General features: G+C 41.1%; 1 protein-coding gene across 3 annotated transcripts in view; it reads left to right on the top strand.

Moving 5' to 3' along the window:
• Positions 1–22,623, top strand: part of rerea (arginine-glutamic acid dipeptide (RE) repeats a) — a 137,991-nt gene extending 115,368 nt beyond the window's left edge. For 2 of the 3 annotated variants that reach the window (XM_065285859.2, XM_065285860.2), the window contains 11 exons: positions 9,977–10,139; positions 10,460–10,552; positions 11,150–11,349; positions 11,504–11,665; positions 12,159–12,272; positions 15,875–17,250; positions 17,779–18,001; positions 18,082–18,802; positions 20,152–20,292; positions 20,371–20,551; positions 20,639–22,623. In XM_065285859.2, the coding sequence (XP_065141931.1) occupies positions 9,977–10,139; positions 10,460–10,552; positions 11,150–11,349; positions 11,504–11,665; positions 12,159–12,272; positions 15,875–17,250; positions 17,779–18,001; positions 18,082–18,802; positions 20,152–20,292; positions 20,371–20,551; positions 20,639–20,672 (3,408 nt within the window). In that variant the 3' untranslated portion in view covers positions 20,673–22,623. Of the gene's footprint in view, positions 1–9,976; positions 10,140–10,459; positions 10,553–11,149; positions 11,350–11,503; positions 11,666–12,158; positions 12,273–15,874; positions 17,251–17,778; positions 18,002–18,081; positions 18,803–20,121; positions 20,293–20,370; positions 20,552–20,638 lie in introns of all 3 variants that reach the window. The other variant, XM_065285858.2, reaches the window with a different exon arrangement.
• Positions 22,624–26,847: the final 4,224 nt, after the last annotated feature.

The following is a 26,847-nucleotide window of genomic DNA, read 5'->3' as shown; positions in this document are numbered from 1 at the left end:
TTCATGTCGAATTTGTCATTTACTTATGCATTTATAAAATAGCGTTGTAACTGTTAAGATGTATAACTTTATTGGCATTAACTAACATAAACAAAAATTAATACATGATGAAAAACTATACTGTTCAACTATACTGTTCAAGTGTTACCAACATTTTTTAAAAGGTATTTGTTCCAGAGATCGGTTTAGTCGCTAGCCAGACCAATGAACAAGCAAAGACTGGAAGTTAACTTCGGGCCAGGCGTGTAACCGTGGCAACACGAGTGCATCCAAAGAAACCAGTTGTGGTAAATACCACATATATATATATATATATATATATATATATATATATATATATATATATATATATATATATATATATATATATATATATATATATATATATATATATATATATATATATATTATTTTTTTTTAGGAGAGACGTTCAATATTGTCGTCAGACAAGCTATTCTTGTAGTATTAGTATAGTTTGTTAAAAGGTTAATTTTATATTTTGCAGTGTAGTAAGTCAATAGGATTTTGTTTGTTAATTTACTATATAGATATATGAAAGTATAGAAAGATGTTTATTTTTTGTTGACCATAAAGTCTTTAAAAAATAATACTATGTTAAACACATAAAAAATAAAATTATTGAATATACCTATATATTTCCCCATCTTTCTATTTTTAAGAAAAATGTAAGCATGACATCCTGAAAGCTAAATCTAAAGTTAGCAGGATTAGTTGAGTGGGAACAAAATCAGTACAAGCATATATCCGTTGTACACCATGTGAAATAAAGCATGGTGCAAGCGAGTGCGAAATAAAACCGGCATAAGCCAGAATAAAAAAGTATTCATGCGCAGACTTCTAGTGTCATACATGAAACTAGCACAGCTCAGTCAATTATATAGTTTAACGGTCATTATAGTTAAATACATATCCAAAGAATCTCACCATTGACCAATCAGTATCAAGTATTTTAAAGAGCCGTGTAATTAAAAACTGATCATTCTGTCTGTGAGTGCTTCCAGGTGCCTCTAATTTTAAACAAGGTGCACTGGGCAAACATTGATATATTTGAAACTGTTAATAGTATTCAGCTACTGGCTTTAACCATTTGGAAATCTGCCCCCGTCTTTTATGCCAGGTAGAGCCTTGTTTCAGGGGGGCATAGACTAACTGGTCCCACTCCAAAGCAGGATTGTTAAATTGCACCTGCATGAAGAAAGGCAACAGAGAGGAAAATAAACTCTTTAAAAGAGAAGCCTGTACTGCCGGGAGAGATTTACAGAGGACATTTTCCGTTACGTTGGAAAAACAGCCCTACTATAAAGCAACCGTGCCGTAATCCAGTTGTATCACCGGTGTTGCGGGGAGGTGAAGATCCAATTGTGTAAGGAGGCAGTCGTAGCCCTCGGGCCCTGTAATTTTCAAGCTAAGATGGCCAAGATGATAGAAATGTTCTCGGCACAACCTTGTAGCAGATGTTTGCCCTGGTGCGATCTGTATAAATGTCAAATTGAATTCATTGCAAAGACATTAGCCCTGTAGCCGGTGCCCTAGAGAGGCCCTTGTGTGATTAGGTGTATTCGGTGCTGGGCACTAATTATAATGGCTAAAACTGGTGGCTTGCTCACTTGTCAGCAGCTGTCCAAGCTTGATAAAATAGCCTGCTTGCTCTGATACATGATGTTGTTTATGTAAACATTGAAAAAGATGTAAATCTGGCTATTCTTAGCCGGATTAGCCAGTTTTTCGATAGGGCTATACAAATAAATAAATGATAAATGGTTGCCCTTTGTGTGTGTTTGCAGGAAACGTGCCCTGTGTGTGTTTGCTATATTTTTGGTCTGGTTTTCGAACAAAGCTGTAGCTGTACAACTTGATCTTTCGGATTAAAGAGATCGACCCCCATGAAAAAGGCTCGCTGCGGCATAAGTTTGCCTCCAACGGTTAAAAGCGCTTACAGCAGGGAAACACGACTGCTGATTCCTCTGCTTGTGCCTTGTTGACCTGCGAAAGCCTGGCTTGTTCTTTCTTTTCCAACAGAAAGCGGCAACGCAGCAGGGATCCGCTGTCTATTTAACATCCTTTCACACCCTGATCTATCAGCCAAGGCCATCATAGCACAGCTTTTTCACTTCCATTTGCCTGATATAACCACAAGGTTGGGCAAATATGTTTGAATGGAGGCATGTTTTGCCGGGTGATGTTGGATTTGTTGACTTTGGGGCAAGGTTACAGTAATAGACGTCTACTTTTAATGTGATTTCCATTGCCGCTTTTATAACTAGGCATTTTTTTTGACTGTCAATAAGAACTGAACTTAGTGTAAAAATTGGTCATAAAGACAGTTTAAAATTCAGAGCTATTGCATAAAATCTTAACACTAATCTAATAATAGTTTACAGATTTTTAACAAACCTTAAGTATCTAGCTAATCAACTATCTAGTTCAGGGGTGGGCTTCCTGGTCCTGGAGGGCCACTGTCCTGCAAATTTTAGCTCCAACATTGATCAAACCCACCTGTATCTCATTTCCAAGTAATCCTACAGCCTTTGATTAGGATTTTCAGGTGTGTTTGATTAGGGTTGGAGCTAAACTTTGCAGGACAGTGGCCCACCCCTGATCTAGTTGTTTAGGGAGGTACTACAGTATCTAGATTTTTTCTAATAGTTATGTTTTAGTTATGATATTTTAGAAATGTTGCATGAATAAGCATGCCTAATAAAAAATAAGCTAGGGCTGCCTAATGATTAGTCAGGACTATTCGTTTGCAGAATAAAAGTTTTTGTTTACATAATTATTATACACAGTACATGAACAAATATTATGTATATATATATATATATATATATATATATATATATATATATATATATATATATATATATATATATATACACAAACACATGTATGTATAATTTTAAGGAAAACATATATTGATATAATTTATATTTATATATGAAAAAATTATATGTATATCTACAAATGTTTATACACATGCAAATATTTCTTACATATAAACATGCATGTGTGTACATTTATCAAGTTCAAGTTCCTGTATTTTATACCCTTAGGTAAATTAGGTTTCAGTGGCAAGTTCACAGTTCCTCAGACAAAACAGACAAATAAAAAACAACACTAATGCTGCGTTTACACCAACCACGTTTCAGGCGTCAAAATGGTGTCTACCGCGCCTAGTTTGCCGCTTGAACAGTTTGAATGCATTCGCGCGTCTAGAGCGAAGTAGACGCACGGAAAAAGAAAGCATTTGACGCGCGTCAGAGGCAAAATCCTTAGCAAAAAGTGCTATGCGGTTGTCTGTTTGCAGGATGGCTAATGTTGATTGTGCATTTATCAAGAGAGTTTCTGGTTTGTATTCACCTTACTATAAGGGGAAAATAAACAGCGCGGGTCGATAAACGTCACGTGACTCGAAAGTGAAATGTGTATTTACAAATTACCATGTTGCCCAATGTCCTCACTGACACTTTTCCAAGCGAGATCCTTTTTTTTCCTGTCTCTATAGAAATAAGAACTTGTGTCGTATAGCTCCGGGTGACCGCTTACGAACAATATCAAGCCTTCATGCTGAATGAGTGACTCCGGGCGGGGTTGCCGCCACAGCAGCAAGCAGGCTCCTGATTGGTTAACGCGGCGCAAAATCCGGCAAAGTTCAAATTTTGTAACTCCGGCGACAGCCGCAAAATCGCGTCAAAGCAAAATGCACAAAAAGCACCATTCGCGCGAACTAGAGGCGCAAATAAGGCTGAATTTTGTCTTCCGCGCCAAACGCCTCATCCGCGCCGCGAGACCTCCAGACGCGCGTCAACGCGTCTTCACATTAAATTAACATTGAAATCACTCGCGCTTGATTTCTATACCGCGGCTGGTGTAAACGCAACATAAAGCAACACTAAAAGGACATCATAAGAACAGTAACATAAAATAACAGAATAAAATATATAAATAATTAATTATAATAAAAAATATTTATTCAAATCATTCATCTGATTAATCGCAGCTGGGACAAAGCTGTTCTTAAATCGTTTTGTTGTGCAATGTGGTATTCTAAACCGTCGATTTGATGGGAGAAATTGAAACTCATTATACGGGGGTGATGCCTTATATATACACATAATTATTATACACTTTACACACACATTTAATATGTAAACTTTTATTCTGCAAACAATAAATTGCGACTAGTCGTTGGGCAAAATAAGCTCTGTGTTTAATAAATGTTTGATACTTACACATTTTGTCCAACAAGATAATCTTCACAGATAAACACAATTTTTATGAATTTTTAAATCTAAATTAGTTTTCGTTTTATTTCTAGTAAATGCATTTAGACTTATTTATAAATTTATCAAAGTTGTGTTTATCGTTGAAGATTATCTTTTTGGACAAAACATGTATAGACTTTTGTTAAACGCAGAGCTTATTTTTTTTGTGATAATCCAAAAGTCTATGGGAAAAAATTATTGGCTTTTTAGCAGGGGAACCAGTATCCCGCTAACTTCCATGGTTGCCCTAAAAAAAAATGTCATCCTGCGGGACTCTATAGCATGTTTGCTTTAGCCGTATACTGTAAAACTTTCTCATAAAAGTTGCGTCTTTCCATACATCCTATGAGCGATGTGTCTGATCAATGTTTGGTGTAATTATTTACAGTTTTTAGGAATGATTAGCGCCTTGTCCAGCTCTTCAGTCAATGTAAAAATCTGTTACTGTAGACTAGTCAAACTTCTTGTTAGCTTTTGCTGCTACCCAGGCTTAAATTTCACTCTGCCGTCAGCTCCACACACTCCTCCCACCCTGCGTGTACACAGGGACAGTCGATCTCACGAAAGCACCCCGGCCAACTCAACTCATTAATGTTTACAGCTGCACATTGTCTGTTTGTACCTAGTGAGCAAATGTTTTCGATGTTAAAAAAACGTTGTTTAACCAAGCAAACACTCCTGAGGATTTCATCAGGCAGGGTTGATTTGTCCATTGCTATCTTCCATTTTCTCTCTCCCTCCAGTCCGCTCCCCCTCGCCTGCCCTCCCTTGCATTCTCTGCTGCTATCCTTCCCCTGTATTCGCCAGCTACAGCCTTAACCGTTTGGCTCGCTGTCAAAGCAGGGGCCTTTTGTGGCTTCGTCACAAATCTGCCAGGAAAAACAGAAACCATCTGTTCAAGTCCAGGCCTGAGTTTGGATGAGTGTATAAATACAGGAGTTTAGGCCTCACGCCCGTCCTGCACGCAGACAGGCAGACAACCGAAAGGTCCAGCTGAGAGTCTGGTTTCTTACAAATGGTCCACCATAGTTTCATCCGTGTATGTACATGCCCACGTTACTTAGCGTTAACAGTTTCTTGGGGTGGAAAAGCTTCTTCGTACCACGATAGGAGGTAAGCCCCTTCCTTGTCAGATAATCCACCCTCCAGAAATAAACTGCAGATGGAAGCATTCTGAAATGTCTCATAATTCCCAGCTTACGTTGTCAGTATCTCTTGCTCTCTGGTACACGCTGTTATTTTCTGCTTTGAGATTCAGGGCTAATGGAGGAAATTCCTCCACACACATAGATTTACGCATTTATCCTGGCTCTAGGGGGACAAGCTGTTTGTGAAGATTTGTGTGTTTTAGTTAGAGTATTTCTACGCGGTAAAAAAATCTAAATGGGTACGTTAACCGCATAAAGTGATGGAAATGTTGCACAGCTTAAAACATACCTCGCCTGTTTTTCAATCAGCTTGCTTTTATATAAACACAGTTTTTGCAAACCACCGTATAAAGAAAACATAATAGAACGGTTATGCCTTGAGTATATTTCAGTATACCGTATGAAAATTTGACATTTTAATGCCTCAGGGTATTTGAGCAAAATCGTTGCTTTGCTTCCAACAAACCTACCTTGACACACAAGCCCTGGCTTTGTTGTTCATGCTGTCAGTCTTAGCATTTGACTCACTATATGTTTCACAAACCTTCACAACAAATAGGAGCTCATGGGACACATTTCCTCCCCCACATGTCATCTTTTATTTTGCTTCACAGTAGGACGTCTCCCTATATAAAAGACTAATAGGTTCTTCTGCACTGCGCGGAAACCTAGGACACATTTCCGTGCAGCACCTTGAGAAATATTGCATTTTTTATCTCAGGCAAACAAACCAGGAACGTCAAAAAGAATGGGCAGCGCTGGAACGGGTGAGGGATGAAGAACTTAGCACAGCCCCTCCGCGCTTCTAATCAAATCATATTTCCTCCACCATATCCTCTCTCCGAACTTGAAAGGAGATTTTTCAATGTGGTTATCGCCCGAGGAAATTTGTCATCATCACAGATGATCCTCTCAAAACATTTCATCACTCTTTTGATCCTTGTTCCTCGCTCCTCTACATACTGCACCAGCAGATTGCATTAAACATCACTACTACTTTACAGTGGCCCGTGGATGTCCGCTGTTCCCAAACCTTGACACCTGTCTTGATAGCATGTGGACTAAATTACTTTTGAATGACCACAGTGATTCTTTTCACGGCGCGGCGTCCTATGTTATTACGTGAATGAAATTTCTGTCTGCCTTCCCTCAAGGATGTTTAAGAGCTATAAAGTGCTCCGGCAAAATGGTTGAGGGCTAAAATGACCTTTTCTTTTTATCTACTGTAGCATTAAGTTGAGGTTTCATGCTTCAAAGCTCACATCAAATGGAGGGGGAAAATAAAAAGCGTTGGGGCAACTATGAAAAAGGGAGGGCTGGGTGGTGCAATGGTGAACGGTCATTAGACAGTGAAGAAAGCCAACCTGCTGTCCTGCCGAATAGTTTTGATCTGCACATTTCAATTAAATTTCACATCAGGACGCCTGCCATCTTTTGGCCTGCACCTGCGCCCTGACCGACCCCGCCAACAGGCTTTCGCTCTTTGACGCAGTCTCGGGCTGTTCCCCTTGACATGTTCCCCTCATCGTATCAGGAGCGCAGAGCTTGTTTTTAACCTAAAGAGTTATTAGAAGCTATTTACTATTATTGGTTTTGAAATGGATCTTATACCAACTGCTTACAATCCTTTTAAGGAGAGCCAAGAAATAGCGATGCCTGGGAAACTTTGTTGAACATAAGTAATTTGTCAGCCTTGTTTTTCTCATTTGGCAAACGTTTATACCACCCACAAGTAATTGATGTAATTGCGATAATTGATATTCTTTGTACGTGGATCCATTAAAGTGGGAGCTTGTACTGGTGATTGGTAAATTCCACTCGGATGCATCTGGAACCATTTAGTGAACTCTGTGAATCTCATCTACCCAGTAGCCTAGTTGTGCTTTTTCCTTTTATTTTCCTCCATTGGTTAAATTGGCGTACTTGCATCTCAGCATTATTTTTCACGATATACAGCGGATTTAAATATTAAATGGCAAAGCATTAGGATTGTATGATTTCCAAAGAGCTCTGTGATGACGATAATGCTATACCTTGATTGCTAGTGAATAAGTGGCAGCCTAAGCCCTTAAGATGCTGTAAGTGCCAGACTTATCTTCTGCGTTTGCCCATGTCAGACATGGTGGCTTAGACCAGCCCGGGTTTCATAGCTTTTCCTTCAGGCTGCTGCATGTAAATGTGTTTCATATACTCTCATATTTAAAAAAAAACATGCACCCCAAGCAAATCTATCTTAACGTAAAATTCACTCACTCGAGCAATAAAATGGTCTATGAATAATCCGATAGGATTCAAACTGGATGTTTTTACACTCGCTGCCAAGAATAGTTTCTGCCGTTTGCCGTAAAGCTGTTAATGTGTCGGGGAGTGCGGCGTTTTAATGACCAATTTATGTCAAGAAAAAGAGCTGAAGCAAAGAGAGAACGCAATCAATACGCATTAAAGACACCCAAGCCCAATTTGGTCCAAGTTTAACGGACCCTGTCAAACCCCATGACTGTCCTCTTCGTTCAATCCATGCACCATTAAAACATTAAAGCATGTTAAAAGCCTTGCCATTGACACGCGGTCCGCTCCAGTGCGGTGGCATGAAATGAATATCCAAAATCGGGCAAATGATTCAGTCGGATAGAGACGAAGCGTGAAAGGTACAGGGTAGAAAGCGCTTCAAGAGAAGTGCATAATTGCTTTTCCACCAAACAACAGTTTTAGGGCACGTGTTTTATTTTGAGTCTAGCCGGAAGGCGACGGTTAATTTGCACAGGCTGCCTCAGCAAAGCGTCTTCTGATCCGTGATTGCATGTGTTAATGTTTCAGTAGGGTATTGATTTCCTGGCCGGCTTTTGTGCTCGGGATTTATATGCCTTTCTCCCTGGCAAGCGCACCCTCTGAATGTTTGATTAAAGTTCAATTGACTCTTCTAGCGCAGGGGCTCGGAGCCATTTCACTCCCTATTTGTAGCGCCAAAGCTCTCCGTGACATGTTCTTTTGTTTCCATTCAAGCGCCTGCCACCCAGGCAGCCACCAATGTACTGATCCTAATATCCCGGCATTCAGAGAGCTTCCCTGCCTAATCCTGGGACAGACACAGCCACAGCACAACAAGCCGGCCTGCTGGCAAACCCGGCATGGATTCTTTGTCCAGAACTCTTTGCTGTCACGCTGAGCAATCGTCCACCTCACTCGCTCCCTGTTTGTCATGAAAACTAAACCAGTTTTATCCACCTTAATGTTGAAAAATGTTCAGTGTAGCATTGTCAGTTTGACACTTGAGATCTTTATAGGTGCAATGTGTAAAATTTACAAGGATCTGTTGACAGATAGTGAATATAATATACATAAATATGTTTTTAGGGGTGTATAAAAACCTTACATAATAAACAAATATTTTTATTGCCTTAGAATGAGCCGTTTTATCTACAGAAACCGCGAATCGCCTTACCTGAATGTCTGTCATGTTTCTACAGTAGCCCTAAATGCCAAAAAAAATTTTATTGCGTGTTTCATCCCTATATTGTATCAGACGGTAATGTGTTTGTCCTGTGGCGGCTACCATGGCATTACTATGCGTTTCAAAAGCGACTCGTGACCTTTGGACTGAGCCGTTGGTTGCAATTCACAGTCTCACCGCTAGATGCTGCTAAAACCTTTACATTTATCATCAATTTTGACCATCAAAACAAAATTTTGTTGATAACTGTTCACATTTTCTAGTATTAAAGGTCACCTATTATGCCCATTTTAACAAGATGTAATATAAGTCTCACAGGTGCCTAGAATGTGTCTATGAAGTTTCAGCTCAAAATACCCCACAGATCATTTAGTATAACACATCCTAAATGTTTTTATGCGTGTACCTTTAAATGCAAATGAGCTACAGCTTTCAGTTCAAAATAGATGGGTATTCCTGTGAAAACAGTCTGGGGCAATAGTATCTTTAGCTGCATTGGCACTACAACATGCTAACAAACAGATTTAGAAAAGCTTTTGGGTAAAATTAACCAGTAAGTGAATGACTGTGAGCGGGGCTTTATCAGTGTGACGTCACATTAAAGGAACACACCACCGTTTTTCAATATTTTACTATGTTCTTACCTCAGCTTAGATGAATTAATACATACCTATCTTTTTTCGTGCACTTTTAATCTTTGTACAGCATTTCGTGAATGTGTTAGCATTTAGCCTAGCCCCATTCATTCCTATGGCTCCAAACTAAAGTTTTATTTTGTGCCACCATACTTCCTCGTGTAACTACTCATGTAACAGTCTTTAAACAGGGAAAACATGGAAGTGTTTGGTGGCTTCTTAATTCATCCCTGTTTGGAGCCATAGGAATGAATGGAGCTAGTAGCTAACAGTGGCGTTTCCTTTAACAGATTAATCAACAGCATGTCTAATGAAACTACATTGGTTTAATGGAGATTAAAAAAGGAGGGAGATAGAATTTTTATATTGTAGGGTTGTTGTGTTCACAAACTACCAACACATATTTATGTCCAAACCACTCTTGTCCTAAAATGTGTTCCCATGTTTCCTCTGTCACAGGGTGAGTTGATTACCTTTTATTATTATTGGAAGAAAACCCCAGAGGCTGCTAGCTGCAGAGCCCACCGTAGGCACCGCAGACAACCCGTCTTCCGCCGGATCAAGACTCGTACCGCCTCCACTCCCGTCAACACTCCGTCCCGTCCTCCTTCCAGCGAGTTCTGTAAGTTTATTTTGCCTTTTTCCCCTAGAGACAGTAAACAGACTCTGTCACAGCTAAACATGACATCCCTGAAACTCTCAGTACTGAAACTCCTTTCCAAAAGACGGATCCCCCTCTGTGATTCTTCAGAGTAAACAGCTGAAATCTCATATCCAATAAAAGGCAGAACACAGAGGAATCCGCCTAATTATATGTACTAGTTACCTCAAAGTAGCACTAATAATGAATTAATAAGTGCAGCAGGCCTTTTATGTCTTGCTGATGTAGTTATCATGCTATGAGCCATGGTAACCAATAACCAGTGTGTTTTTCTTATTCAGTGGACTTAAGCTCAGCCAGTGAAGATGACTTTGACAGTGAGGACAGCGAGCAGGAACTGAAGGGCTACGCCTGCCGACACTGTTTCACTACAAGTGAGTTCTTGTTTTCATACTTAAATTTAAAGCTGCATAAATAAAAATCCAAATTTTAATAGCTTTAAAAAAGAACATTTTTGCTTGTTAGAAAATCGACTAAATCAATCAGTATATATGTATGTATATGTATATATATGTATATATATACTTAAGATTTTTTTCATGCCTTCTCAGGTAAAGTATCAAGATTTTAACCCGTTACTGTAATGATATAAGACAGATGAGCATACTCCCTTATAAAAACTAATAATCTTCTCTGCGGGCTTACAATTACTCTGTGTGAGACTGCGCTACTGCCCACCCTCTTACTCTTCTGGCAGATGGACATCAGTACATGTCACATCTAATTTGATCCAGTCTGACAGTCACTCATTTGTTTACCTCATTAAATCCTCTGATCTGTTAAATACAGTTGGCATTTATATCAATCATACCTCTGATAGTGGTACAGTCACATTATGGAGTACAATGTTTTCTGAGCTTAGCATTCCCATGAGGTGCGAGTTGAGATGCCATGCGTACCCAAGATCACATTCTTTCGGTCACTGTAACATTTAATAAGCAGAACTTGGCTTAACCTAAATTTATTTACAGCCTCCAAGGACTGGCACCACGGGGGTCGCGAGAACATCCTGCTGTGCACGGACTGCCGTATCCACTTTAAGAAGTACGGAGAGCTGCCCCCCATCGAGAAGCCCGTGGACCCGCCACCGTTTATGTTCAAACCCGTCAAAGAGGAGGATGATGGACTCAGTGGGAAGCATAGCATGAGGACTCGACGGAACCGCGGCTCGGTAAGACATGTTTAACACATTGTATTTATATTTGCAATTATAAAAACCAGTTGTAATTTTAATAATGGAAAGCCTCCCTTTCATTTTATTACTTTATAAAAAAAATCTGTTTTACACCATTTGTTACATTAAATATTTACTCGGTTCGGTTCAGATGTCAACGCTACGAAGTGGCCGCAAGAAGCAAACAGCCAGCCCAGATGGCAGAGCCTCACCGACCAATGAGGATCTGCGGTCCAGTGGGCGTACCTCACCTAGTGCAGCCAGCACTTCCAGCACTGACAGCAAGACTGACTCGATGAAGAAACCCAGCAAGGTATGATTCATTACAACAGCCCTTAAAACACAATTAAGCGATCGCATGATTCAATGTATAATCAGCCAAAGTCTGCATTTTTTCAAATACGCCACACTTTCGCAGCATAAATTGCAGATTTCTGTTCGCTAAATATGCAGAGCTTGCATGATAATTTTTCGTAACAAAATCACGCATATCTTAGTAGAAAGTTGAAAAATTTTGCTTTTACTTCACACAAGCACAGCCATGTCCCCATGTTGTCATGGGAACGTTATGAAGTTACGTGAATATGTGACGTGAACATCATTGAAAAGCTCCAAACAGTTTTTGCAAGTTCCCGCAATTTGATCGCATTAAATGTGATAAATATCACGCATATTCCATCATAATTTTTTAGAAAACGGGCCGCAAGATCAAGGATTTTTGCCCGCAACAATCCCAAAAAAACCTGCCTTTTTCTGGAAGGAATGAGACTGCAGAAAAACTTACATTTCTCATTTTGTCATAACAGAAGATAAAGGAAGAGGCGCCATCACCTATGAAGAGTGTCAAGCGTCAGAGAGAGAAAGGAGCGTCTGACACAGAGGAGTCGGAGAGGACGAGCGCAAAGAAGTCTAAAACACAGGTAAGTGTCTAATGCATTGAACACCTGTCCTAGATTACTAGTTAAGTAGAAACAAGCTCTTATGCTACAAAATTGCCCAGGTGGGTTCATTAAAGGCATACTTCACCGATTTAGCATTCAGCTTTGTATCTGTAGAAACCCGGCAGTATTACTGAATGACCATGTTTTCCTCCCTCATTTCCCCCTGAGAGGAGAGATATCTGCATTTTGGTTCTGCAAAAAAGTCCTCCGATGATGTAATATGACGATTTTTGCATCATCGGAGGACTTTTTTGCAGAACCAAAATGCAGATATCTCTCCTCTCAGGGGGAAATGATGGAGGGAAACATGGTCATTCAGTAATACTGCCGGGTTTCTACAGATACAAAGCTGAATGCTAAATCGGTGAAGTATCCCTTTAAAGGGACACCATGAAACTTTTTGGCCACTAGGGGGTGCTAGACACGTATTTTTCACTTCTAGCGCCCCTAGAGCCCACAAGCGCCGCAGCACTGTCGCAAAGGAAAGGAACTGGCCAACCTTAAAACTAAACTAAAAACTAAACATTTAAAATGCTAAACGATCAGCATTTTGAGACAACAGGGAGAAACGCAGTCATGTTACAACTTTCTGATGAGGAACTCGTCGTGGCAGAAGCCATTTCTCAATCTGAAGGTTGCAGCCTCCGGATGTCGTATTTCTAAGCTGTATACGTCTTCAAGACTCTCTTATTTCACAATATTAACAATTACAAAGTTGACTATTATACATAGTTAATCGTAAATTGTTGCAGTATGCTTATGACTTGCGAATGTAATGCTCAGTTTACCTTAATAACCCAGGCTTGATGACGTGTGCAGCCTGCATATTTGACCTCCGGAGGCTGCAGCCTTCCAATTCAGAAACGACCAGACGTATTTCCTTGCCTTTTTCCAAACAAATATTGTTGCATCCTCTCTCTCTCCCTCGCCACCAGGATTTTCCGAAATGGCGCTCGTTATTCCTCTTTTTTGTGTGAAAATCGCTCCAAATCCAAGTAAACCCATGCGTTTAGGTCTGCCGCTTTGTAATACGTCACGCGAGTGACAGCGGAACGCAGCAAATGAGGAAGAGAGAAGAGAGAAACGCTCGGATCTGATTGGTGAATGAGTAGGGTTTGGTTTTACACTGTGAGCAAGTTTGACTGCTGTAGCATCTTGGATTGTAATGTAAATACCATAGACACAGTAAAAGAAAGGTAAATACGTGAACACAGCATCTGAATACAGGGAACTATATGCAATATAATCGCCGTAATTTATAAAGAACATCGCATTTATGTATGAATCAACAGTTTATATAAAAAATTGCCTTAAAGGGGAATCGAACCCGGGTCGCCCGTGTCATAGGTCCGTGACACTAAAGACTGAGCCACAGAGTCACATAATAGAAACTGCTCTCTACACTCCTTAAGTACCCTCCAGCAAAATTCACGTTAAAAACAAATTGTGTGGAGGAAGTGACGTATGCCGTAAAGCAGTCGAATTTTGTAGTTTTTTTTGTGCTCTGGTTACTACCAGAAACCCTAAGTTTTAAAATACGAGTAAAAGTGATACAGACCCCGTCAGGCTATGGTAGACATGTCATTCAACCTATTTAAAGTCGATGTACTATCACAAGGGTCTTGAAAATTTATTATGAAGGTTGAAAAATTACATGGTGTCACTTTAAGGAAGCTTTTAAACACACATTTGAAATGCTCTTAAAGCTGTAGTCTACGATGTTGAAAATCGGTCGAGAAAGCCTGAGACGGTTAGTAAGTTTTAAAAAACTCATCCCGCCCCTCTGTGCTACCTGATCCCTCCCACCGGGAAACGACCTGAACAACGTCATTCATTCAAGCTGTGATCACTGGTAGTAAACATCAGAACAGAGATTTACCGAGCAGTAAACACATAAAGCCTTGAAGGAATGAACAATTACAATTATGATTGTAATTGACATTATTTACTTTCACAACAACGTTTGGCATACGTTTCCCCTCCTGAGCTTCAAGAAATGACTTTATAAATATAATTACTTTGACCCGTAATACGCGATGCTAAACGGCTAACATTCCAATGCCGACCGGCAGCATGAGCATGTTGTCAGATTGATTATAACATATTTATGTTACACCTCACACAATCTTTGTAAATATAATTACTTTGACCCGTGATACGCGATGCTAAACGGCTAACATTCCAATGCCGACCGGCAGCATGAGCATGTTGTCAGATTGATTATAACATATTTATGTTACACCTCACACAATCTTTATAAATATAATTACTTTGACCCGTGATACGCGATGCTAAACGGCTAACATTCCGATGCCGACCGACAGCATGTTGTCAGACTGAATTTATGTAACACCTCACACAATAAAAGTATAAATAAATGCGTACCTGTTCAAAAAAAAGTCTGCTGTGTCGGCGTCGGTTTTCATCCCCAAATCTCCCTGAAGCTTCCTCGAACGGTCAATGGCGGACCATATATTGATTTTACTTAGAGTCCGGCATTTTTCACTTTTTTTAACCTCTGCTCTTTCTTCAACAGACTTCCTTTTTCTTCCAACCTTTACTGTAGGAACAAGCAAGGGCTGCTTGCTGCTGTTGTTTAGTTTTTTTTCATTAGTCAGATGTTGCTGCATCGCTAGCTACCATACACTGACACAAATTTCATGTCGCAGGCACGAGAGGGGCGGGGTGGTGTGCGATGGGGTGGAGACGTGAGCACGAGGTGGATTTTCAAATGTAGCAGGGATTGGATGAGAGCAGTTAACCAATGTAAGCTGTCCGGCCGGACAGTTTACATTGGTCAACTTATCTGCTACCATACACCCAATAGACTGAATGGATTTTTTTAATTCTTTTTTCTCTTCATATTGTTAGGATGTTACTGTAGAACCATAACCAGCATCTAAACGAGGTTATTAATAATGAACAATCTTTGAAATCGTAGACCATAGCTTTAACTTAGATATTATCACTTAACTATCAACACATTTTTTTACGCATTTTTTGCTTCCATCAGCATTATGCAAAGTGGTTTCGTATTCTTTAAATTAGAGATGCAACAAAATATCGACCACTAATCGGTATCGGTCGATAAAAGCAATTGTTTTTTTTTTACATTTTTAAATTTAAAGGCAGGGTCCATGATCTCTGAAATTCAATGTTGACATTTTAAATCACCTAAACAAACACGCCCCTACCCCAATAGAATCTAGACCTTCTTTTGATAGATCCGCCTCACACATACGCAACCCGGGCAACGATGTCGGTTAGTAGACATGTTCTTACTGCTGATTGGCTACAAGTGTGTTTTGGTACTCGTCCCGACTCCCTTTTCCAAAGTGTTTTTCAGAAATTGTGCACTCCGCCTTTAATCTTCAGAATTTAGTTCATGCAAGTTAATATAACCACCAAACTATCAGTATCTGCCGATATCAGCCTGAATAATCGGCTATTGATAGCGGTGGAAACATTTTATTTGTAGTGTATTAATGTAGTTATGAAATAGTGTTGTATTTGTTTTGATATTTTTTTATAAGCCAGCACAAGTGTGTCCAAGTTTACTAACCTTCTCCTTTCTTCCACAGGAGCTGAGTCGGCCGGACTCGCCCTCTGAGTGTGAGGGAGAAGGCGAGGGGGAGAGCTCAGACGGTCGCAGCGTGAATGACGAGGGAAGCAGTGATCCTAAGGACATTGACCAGGACAACCGTAGCTCCTCCCCTAGCATTCCCAGCCCACGGGACAACGAAAGCGATTCAGACTCTTCTGCGCAGCAGCAGCAGATCCTCCAGGGCCAGCATCCTCCAGTTATCCAGTGTCAGACAGGAGCTCTACCCCCAGCTCCACCCCCATCGGCTGCAGCATCCACACCTCCAACCTCAGGCGCACCTTCACTATCTTCCCAGTCATCCCCCTCGATTCCCCCCACCACCTCCATGCCACCTCAGCAGATACCTCCAGCGGGTCCGCTCGCTCTCATCCAGTCAGGGGTGCAAAGGTTACCCTCACCCCATTCCCCTCTGCAGGGCATACCTCAGCCCCCACCACCTTCTCAGTCCGGCCCTCAGTCCTTGCAGCCTCCACTACACGGCCCCATGCCGCCCATGGGCCACCCTCTGCAGGCAGGGCCATCACACATGCCTCACCCTCATGCTTTACCCCCTCAGCCCTTCCCAATGGGTCAGTCTCAGGTGCCTCCTTCACCTCTTTCGAGTCAGGCGCAGCGACCTCACACCCCTCCATCCCAATCTCAGACCTCCTCACAAAGCAGCAGCCAGCCTCCCAGAGAGCAGCCCTTACCGCCAGCGCCATTGCCCATGCCCCACATCAAACCTCCACCTACCACTCCTATCCCACAGATTTCGAACCCTCAATCACACAAACATTCAAACCACCCTCCATTCCCACAAATGCCTTCCAATCTCCCCCCACCGCCAGCCTTAAAGCCCCTCAGCTCTCTATCCACGCACCATCCTCCCCCCGCCCATCCGCCTCCATTGCAACTCATGTCGCAAAACCAGCAGCTCCAACCTCCACCAGTCCAACCTCCAATACTCACCCAGTCCCAAAACCTGCCAGCTACAGGAAGTCAGGTGCCTCCTCCGGCTCCTCCTCTTCCTTCGACTTCTCATTCAGCACCTTCTCAACCGCCCTTCCCTCCTCCTCCTCCTCATTCCTTCATGCCAGGCAGCTCGCCCGTCGTGTCACCCTCCGCCATTCCATCTTCTGCAACGAGTTCCATGCCTACGCTGCAACAGCCACCGTCATCCTCCATATCCATGCCGCTGCCCGCGTCGGTCAGCAGCACGCCCTGCTCGGGACCCTCCACTGTGCCACCTGTACAAATTAAAGAGGAGCCTCTAGATGAGACGGAGGAACCGGAAAGTCCTCCACCTCCACAGAGGAGCCCTTCACCTCCACCCACCGTCGTCAACACTCCAAGTCACGCCAGCCAGTCAGCACGGTACATAACACGCACACCTTCACTGCAAGTTGACTAGTTTTTGCTTAGCATACAAAGTACGCTCGTGTTAGTGTGCAATGCACCTGCATCAGCTTTTTTGGCGCTCGGCAGTCATCAAGCGTACAGAGCATAGATTAATGACTGCAACATAGCAGCGAATGCCTCCATCAAAACTGAGTATGTCTTTGTAGAGCTGTTGTGGCCTTGTCTCACATTTGCTTGCGGTGAATAGCAATAAGGTCACTAATGCACAAAGGTAGCAGTTCATTATGGCACTTACGATTAAAAAGACTGATCGAGTGGCTTTAGCGTAGAATAAATAACAGCACATGCCAGAGGTTATTTATATGTCACAAAGTAATTGCGTTGCCTCAAATGGCCTGCAGGAAGATTTCTGCACTTGCCATAATGTTTTTGTCACATAACAATAAAGACTTTCACGCTGTAAAATGACTTGTTATAAAATTATTCTCTAAATTTTTGTAGAGGTGCTGAAGTAATGATCTACATGTCTATTCTGTTTTGCAGGTTCTACAAGTATCTGGACCGAGGTTACAACACATGTGCCAGAACAGACTTCTACTTCACACCCCTGGCCTCATCGAAACTGGCAAAGAAAAGGGAGGAGGCACTGGAGAAAGCCAAGAGGGAAGCTGAACAAAAAGCACGAGAAGAAAAAGAGAAAGAGAGAGAGCGGGAAAAGGAGAGAGAGAGGGAGCGGGAGAGAGAAAAAGAAGCGGAGAGAGCTGCCGTAAGTTGGGGGTTAATTTATTTTGTTAAGAATTCTGCACATTGCTCATTTCTTAACATCCACTCTTTCTCTCCATGCAGAAGGCATCCAGTTCTTCCCACGAGGGTCGCATGGGTGATCCTCAGATGCCAGGATCGGCTCACGTGCGAACGCCCTTCGATCCACCACCCACCACCATCGCCACTGTGCCCCCGTACATCGGCCCCGACACGCCCGCCCTGCGGACGCTCAGCGAATACGCCCGGCCCCACGTCATGTCGCCCACCAACCGCAATCATCCGTTCTTTGTTTCGCTCAATCCCTCAGACCCTCTCCTGGCCTATCACATGCCTGGCCTATACAACGCGGATCCCGGAATGCGCGAACGCGAGTTTAGGGACAGAGAGATCCGAGAGCGGGAGATCCGAGAGAGAGAGCTCAGGATGGAGAGGATGAAGCCTGGCTTTGAGGTCAAACCTCCAGAATTGGACGGTTTGCATCCTTCCGCTAACCCAATGGAGCACTTTGCCCGGCACGGGCCTATCGGTCTCCCTCCCATGGCTGGCCCTCATCCATTTGCCACCTTTCACCCCGGTCTGAACCCGCTGGAGAGGGAGCGGCTGGCGTTGTCCGGACCTCAGTTGCGGCCTGAGATGGGCTACCCCGATCGGCTAGCCGAGAGGCTACATGCCGAACGAATGGCTTCTGTGGCTAACGATCACATACAGCGGCTGCAGATGTACAATGTGACGCCACACCACCATCAGCACTCGCACATCCATTCACACCTACACCTGCACCAACAGGACCCATTGCATCAAGGTGAGGAAATTCTCATTCTGTTTTCTATGTGTGTTGTATGTTTTTGTTAACAAGCTATACTAAGTCTTATACCATTCTGAAAATAAATGTTGTTGTATTAAATATTTTTACTATTGTGAGCTATGTATTTAACATTTTAGCATGTTTCATTAATTTCACAAGCTTGTTTGCTTTAAAACATAAATATGAAAAACTGTAATTGCATTAAAGGGATTGTTCACCAAAAAATGAAAATGATGTCATTAATGATTCACCCTCATGTTGTTCTAAACTCGTAAGACCTCCGTTCATCTTCAGACAGTTTAAGATGTTTTAGATTTAGTCTGAGAGCTTGTTGACCCTTCATTGAAAATCTATATACGGTATACTATCCATGTCCAGAAAGGTAATAAAAACATCATTAATGTAGTCCATGTGACGTAGTTAGAATGTGTTGAAGCATCGAAAATTTGGTTCAAAAATAAAAAATACGATTTTATTCAGCATTGTCTTCTCTTTTGTGTCTGTTGTAAGCGCATACGTGAGACTAATGTCATGTGACTGCAGTGACGCGGATGACGTGTTATCCTCAAACATGTTTGAAAAGGGTTTTTTTTCAGACTTACAGCGTGCGTCTCCCTCAGACTGCAAACGAAGCCCAGGCGCACCAAAAAAAACAGTTGGGGCGCACACGTCAGTCGCGTCACTGCAGTCACATGACTTTAGTCTTGCGTGTACGCTTCACAACAGACCTGGAAGAGAAGGCAATGCTTAATAAAGTCGTAATTTTTGTTGTTTTTGGACCAAAATGTATTTTCGATGCTTCAACACATTGTAACTGACCCACTGATGTCACATGGACTACTTTGATGATGTTTTTATTACCTTTCTGGACATGATAGATTTTCAATGAAGAGTCAACAAGCTCTTGGACTAAATATAAAACATCTTAAACTGAGTTCCGAAGGTGAACGGAAGTCTTACGAGTTTGGAACGTCATGAATGGCATTATTTTCATTTTTGGGTGAACTATCTCTTTAAGCTTTGATGTTACTTTTGAATGTCAATGCTTTCAGTAGTATGTACGTACGTGACCCTGCCTTTGAAATCCAGGTTAAAGTCTCATAATCTTATTATGAGTGTAGGAACATCAAAGTTTGATTTCAATCCTTACTCAGTCAATATTACAGATATCAAAGTTATATCTAAACAGACTATATGTATGATGATCATATGTAGGCAGTCTTTCAGCTGGCTTTTTACAGACAGGGTCACAAAAATGTGATGTTTTATGTGATGATGACTATGAACCCTTGCAAAAAGCTACTGACACGGAGTAGGTGGTGGTGAATGTCTTGTATGCCCTCCAGGTTCTGGGGGACACCCCCTCGTAGACCCGCTGGCAGCCGGACCGCACCTCGCCCGATTCCCTTACCCGCCCGGAGCCATCCCCAACCCACTGCTCGGACAGCATCCCCACGAACAAGAGATGCTTCGACACCCTGTGTTCGGTAAGACTTCGACACATAAGTGAGCATGTATGACTTTGTACTTGGTTCAGTCAATAACCATGTTGTGTTTTCTGGTAGGTGGTCCGTATCCCAGAGATATGCCAGGCGGGCTACCGCCACCCATGTCAGCGGCACACCAGCTGCAGGCCATGCATGCACAGTCTGCAGAGTTACAGAGACTGGCCATGGAGCAGCAGTGGCTACACGGTCATCACCACATGCACGGAGGACCTCTGCCGGGACAAGAGGACTATTATAGGTAAGAATGCATGCTGATAAAAAAAAATGTATACCAAGCATTTGCCTTATGCGTAAATGTAAATTTTTTCCGTCTGTTCCGTTTCAGCCGGTTGAAGAAAGAGAGCGACAAGCAGCTGTGATCAGCCGAGGACTCCCAGAGATCAGCAGAAGAGTCACACGCATGTCCTTGGAACATTTTAAGTTTGACAAACTGACAAGGATCGTCTGAGGAACCTCTTTTCTCCTGTCAGCTTTCTTCACTATTCCGGACCTTTTTGTTAGGACATTGACTTTTGTTTGGGATGTGGTAGGGGGGTTGTATATTGTTCAAGTAGTGACGGCGTCCACAAGACTGATTGTGACTTTCCTGCATGAACATACTCTGCGAATCTTCCCTGATGTTTCTGTAGGTGCTAGAATACCAGATACTTTGTCACTGTGCTAACTGGGGGCTAAAGGAACAGAACAGTCGGGCGGTTATATCTGAAAAGTGCTATCTTAAATTCAATGTTTATTTTAATACATTGTAGGAAGTTTTCATAATGTTAAGAGAAGCTGCAGCATGGCGTTTTTTTGAGTCTGTAAATAGTATATAAATATATATATACATATAATTATTACTATTATTATTATTATTATAATTATTATTAGGTGTGTATTCCTAACCAAGTTGTTAGACCTCCACTATAATAATTTCGGAAGTGTCATCCCTTGTTTAAGAGGGGGAAGGAGGTGACACTCACTATTAGAGCAGGTAACCATGTCAGATGGTTCGGTCCATTAAGCCGGGATGCTGGGAGAACGGTACCAGGTTTTAATCCAAAAAAAAATGTATTTGTTTTGTTTTAATTCGATTTTTTTTCTCCGTATATTGACAGTCGTCCATGACATCATGACCTTGTTTGTCCTCTCATGGCTGAACTCGATTCGAAAAACTTGAAGAGGAGGTGGTGCTGAGTTTTGTAAAGAAAAATATTGCACTGATTAATCTCAAAGACTTGTTATTCGACTAATTGGCTTTTTTGAAATGTGAGCAAGTGCATTTTAAAAGTCTTTAGTGTTGATTTTTGTGTACCAAAGCAGTTGTGTCGAAAGTGAACCGAGTTCATCATTCAGCTGGTTCCACGTTGAAGTACTTACAGATTGCAAACCGATCGTGCTTTAAGTAATCCTAACACATCTAAATGCACATTATCTGTTGTTTTATGGCTAGTTTTACACTTTGAAGGGTGCTGGTAAAGATGGCAACGCCCCCCATTTACCCAATTTGTCTTGGACTTCTCTTGCAAGCTGCTCACACAATCATTTTCCAGATCTACTGTACAAATTCATGAAACCATTCTCACTGTGAAGCCTGGGGAAATGGTGAGCGAGATACGTAGAGCTTGGATTTGAGTCTCTGTACGTGTGTGTGCATGTGTTCACATTAGTAGAGATGACCATCTGAGCATTACCCATGATGCATGAGGCCTCTTTAGTTTGTCTCCATCATGTCGAGGCTGTTCGATAGCAATCATTGACTGTTACATGCAGTATTTTCAGTTTTACAAATGTAAAAAATTCATTTACCTTTTGTTGCTGGAATTTGGGCCTTTTACGAGCGTACAGTTAAAGCTCACCAACAGTATAAGCCCAAAATGGATCATCACTTTCTGTAATTGGACTGTCATTTATCTTTTTCTGTCTCGATGTATACAGCATTTTTCTTTGTTTTAAACATTTTCTCCTTTCGTCACTCTTTTGTGTCTTAAACCTTTGATGTTGAGTGTTGTCAATGGTTTAGCTTCTTGTTTCAAAGCGGCAATAGCAGAATGTACATTCTGACTGCTAAGATTTATATATACTGGTATCTTGAAGCTTATTGTATATATTAGTAGTCGCCATGGGATGACACGGTGTAAACAAAAAGTAGAGATAATTAAGGCAAATTGTGAGTCCTGTGTTCTCCCCATTTGAGTATTTTGTAATTTTTTTGAAAAATTTGTGGAATTAAAATAAAACTAAGTTACAACACATGAAAACTTGATTTCTAGTTAATATCACTTTTTTGTTATATGACATGGCAAAAGTAAATGTTCATGCTGACAAAAATACTTGTTTCAAGTCTTTTTATTCTTTCTCTGAACTGAATTACTGATAAGAACAGAGTCCTTGGAGTAAATTTCTTTCTGATTATCAAAATATTAGGGATGCACGATATATCGGCCGGCATATCGTTATCGGCCGATAACTGCTTATTTTTTATATTATCGGTTATCTGTCCGATAGCAAAATTAGGCCGATAAATGAAAGCCGATAAATGATGGATTATTTCGGTTTGTTGAACCACTTCACTTGCTCATTGCTGGCCATGTGGAGTTTTGATTGGTGCTTTCTGTGACATAGCACGAAGATGACACGTGTTGCGGGCTCAAGAAGAGTATGCTAGTCTAGCGCAAAGACAAGATGTCCGCGGTCTGGAAGTTTTTCATTGTGAAATTAATATGAATATTTATCGGCCTATATATATATATATATCTCTGTTATCGGCCCCCAAATATAAAGAGTTATCAGTATCGGCCTAAATTTCCATATCGTGCATCCCTACAAAATATACAACCAGTAAATTACATTAGTTTAAATCATAGGTAAAGTGTATCAACCGTTACACTGAGAAGTTACTGTGTAAATGAATGTATAGGCAGTTTGAGCAGTAACAACATAAACAAGCGGCTTTCGTGGTCAACACGTCTTTAGGTAAACTCCGCTAAGAATAAATAACAACAAAGTACTTTAAACGTAGTTTATTTATATAACAAGCAAAATAAACAACACGTAGATTACAGGAAACCAAAACATTTGTTATTTTCGACGAGGTATTTGTTCACGAGTTCAGTTTAGCAACTAGTCAGACCATTAAAAAAAAAACCTGAAACCGGAAGTAAAGTTTGGACCGCACATGCATCCGATGAAACCATCTATACAATGTTGGCTACAGATCCTTAAATTCTTGCCTGGCTGCCAAATCTGCAAAACGGTGATCCATGCTCAGTCTCCCTTCGTCTTTTAGAAACCGAAACATTCCAGAGGTCAGTTTAGTCACTAGCCAGACCGATAAACATGCACAGGCTAAAAGTTAACTTCGGGCCAGGTGCCCAAGCACAGCAAGTGTGTGCATCCGATGAAACCATCTATAAATGCAGCAGATTTATAAGTGTATTGTCAATGCTAGCACTTCCATAGCTCAAAAGCAATCATGTTATCTATTTAACAAAAACAAATCATTCTTAAAAATGCGTTGATAAAGTGAAAAACAATAAATTGAAGAACAAAGAACAAATTTCTCTTATTAACTTATTAACTTCTCTTATTAGCTTATTAACTCCTAAACCACTAAAATCAGGCCAGCATTAAAGTTCACACTCATTGCCTTGTAATTGACCGGGTTATTTGTTTTACCCGATTAAACGTCGGCTTTTTTTGCACATACAGATACAAATTATATATGGTTAAATTTAGCTTCTAAACATCAATAAACACCTGAGTGCCCTAAAATTGCCCGTTACAAATAAAAATTCCTAAATCTGAAATGGTTGTTATACTGAAATTGAATGTAAAAGTGAACGGGGCAAAAACTAACGCAGGGTTAATTGAAACATGGCTACTTGACCCATTTATACAGGGCTGAGCAATCTGTGCTTTTAGTCCTTTCTCTTGCTGTCAGAAGATGATCTCGTGTGAATAGTAGCAGAGATGTGTGTGTTGATTGTGCCCCGCTCTCCCCTACCATTCAACAATTATATATATACTGTATATATATATATATATATTAGTATGCAAAAGTTTGGGGACCCCTGGCAATTTCCATGATTTCCATTTATAAATATTTGGGTTTTTGATCGCAATTTTATTTTGATCTATCACCTTAAAGGACACACTAATATTTCAGTAGTGAAATCAGGTTTGTAGGATAAACAGGATATGTGCCATGTGCATCAAAATAAAATTAGACAGGTGCATAAATTCGGGCACCCTAGTCATGTTGTTAATTTGAATACCTGTAACTACTTAGCACTAAGCCTTGAACTTCATATACAGGTGCATCCAATCATGAGAAAAGCTATTTAAGGTGGCCAATTGCAAATTGTTGTTCTCTTAGACTCTCCTCTAAAGAGTGGCAACATGGAGGCCTCAAAACAACGTTTAAAAGACTTGAAACTAAAGCTTAGGGGAAGGCTACAAAAAGTTATCAGAGATTTAAGCTGTCAGTGTCCACTGTGAGGAACATAGGAAATGAAAGACCACAGGCACAGTTCTTGTTAAGGCCAGAAGTGGCAGGCCATGTAAAATATTGGAGAGGCAAAGGATGGTGAGAACTTTCAAAAACAGCCGACGTTAACTTGCTGCAGATGGTGTCACTGTGCATTGTTTGACAATTCAGCTCAAATGCCACAAACTGAGTCACTTGAGCCATGCATTCACGCATTTGGACAAGCCAGCTTCATTTTGGAATAATGTGCTGAAGACTGATGAAACAAAGATTGAGTCATAAGGGGCGTTATGCATGGCGGCAAAAGATCACCGCGTACCAAGAAAAACACTTTGTTACCCACAGTAAAATTTGGTGGAGCTTCCATCATGCTGTGGGACCGTGTCCAGTGCCGGTACTGGGAATCTGGTTAAAGTTGAGGGTTGCATGGATTCCACTCAATATCTGCAAATTCTTGAGAATAATGTCAAGGAATCCGTCACAAAGTTGAAGTTACGCCGGGGCTGAATATTTCAATAAGACCCAAAACACTGCTCAAAATCTACTCAGGCATTTATGCAGAGGAACAAGTACATACTTATATGTTCTGGAATGGCCATCCCAGACCTGAATATCATTGAACATCTGTGGGTTGATTTGAAGGGGGCTGTCCATGCTCGGTAACCATCAAACCTAACTAAACTGGAGATGTTTTGTAAGGAGAAATGGCCCAAAATACATTCATCCAGAATCCAGACACTCATTGCAGGCTATAGGAAGTGTCAGGCTGTTATTTCTGCTAAAGGAGGCTCTACTAAATATTAATGTTTTTTCTGTTGGGGTGCCCAAATTTATGCACCTGTTTAATTTCGTTTTGATGCGTATTGCACATTTTCTGTTAATCTAATAAACCTCATTTCACTACTGAAATATTACTGCCATGCAGTTATTTGATAGATTAAATCAAAACGAAATTGCTGATCCAAACACCCAAATATTAGTGATATAAATGAAAATTATGGTCAGGGGTGCCCAAACTTGTGCATACGACTCTGTGTGTGTGTGTGTGTGTGTGTGTGTGTGTGTGTGTGTGTGTGTGTGTGTGTGTATGTGTGTATATACACGTACACACAACACAGACATATAAGTGCATTATATAACTGTGTGGTACAACAAACCATAGTAGCACACAGCGGTTTGTTCCTCTGTCTTTAAAGAAATCTAAAAAGCTATTCCTAAGTATAAACTTGGAAGATCTTCCTCTTCCTAGAGGCTCTCTTATGAAACCGATACACACAGTAATGATTTCTGGTCTCTCACATGTGGCTGCTGCTCTGTTGAGGCCAGCGTACAGTCGGTGAGTATTATTAGGCAGCTGTTGTTGTGCTTCACGATGGTGTTAAGTCTCCGTGTGTGGACGGCAAGACTGCTCCCCTCTGTTTAATGATATCCCTCGCTTGCATTCCTGTCATAACAGATCGCTATTCCCTCATCTGCTCTGCAGGACTGGATTCACATTTGGCCTACACTGTGCATTCCACACCCACTGTACACAAGCTTTCTCTTCCTCCCCCCTTTTTTCTTGCGATCATCTTTTTTCTGACTCTCTATGTCTTTTTCGCTGGATTACATTGTTATCCTCTGAGATATATGAAATCTCCATTTCACACTTATCCCCTCTGGCAGGTGTCCAGAGTCTGAAATATTTGCTTTGTGAGAGTATTTGTAATAACTTAAGCTTCTTTGGGCCACCTACGGACTCTTGGATGAACATTACTGTATGTAATGATCTTATGTGTAGTTTTGTATCCGGAGAAAACATCACAGTAATGATGATAAATTGCAATGTGAATCATTGTTACATACAGACACAAATTTACATGTAAATGATGGTATTGTACCAAGTAACATTTTAATCATATCTGTCAATAAATAAATAAAAATATACTTCGATCCATACTTTGACAATGCTGGCCTGTGGTTGTCCCAAAGGTCTCAGGTGCAACCACATGCAGCATCTTGATGTTTTCTGGGGCCATTGAAACCCTGACCTTGTGTGTAATGAGCGCCCTGTGATAGATCGCCAG

Source organism: Paramisgurnus dabryanus, chromosome 21 (assembly GCF_030506205.2).
Source record: "Paramisgurnus dabryanus chromosome 21, PD_genome_1.1, whole genome shotgun sequence".
NCBI classification, from domain to species: Eukaryota; Metazoa; Chordata; class Actinopteri; order Cypriniformes; family Cobitidae; genus Paramisgurnus; species Paramisgurnus dabryanus.
This window is presented reverse-complemented; position numbering and strand designations above follow the sequence as displayed.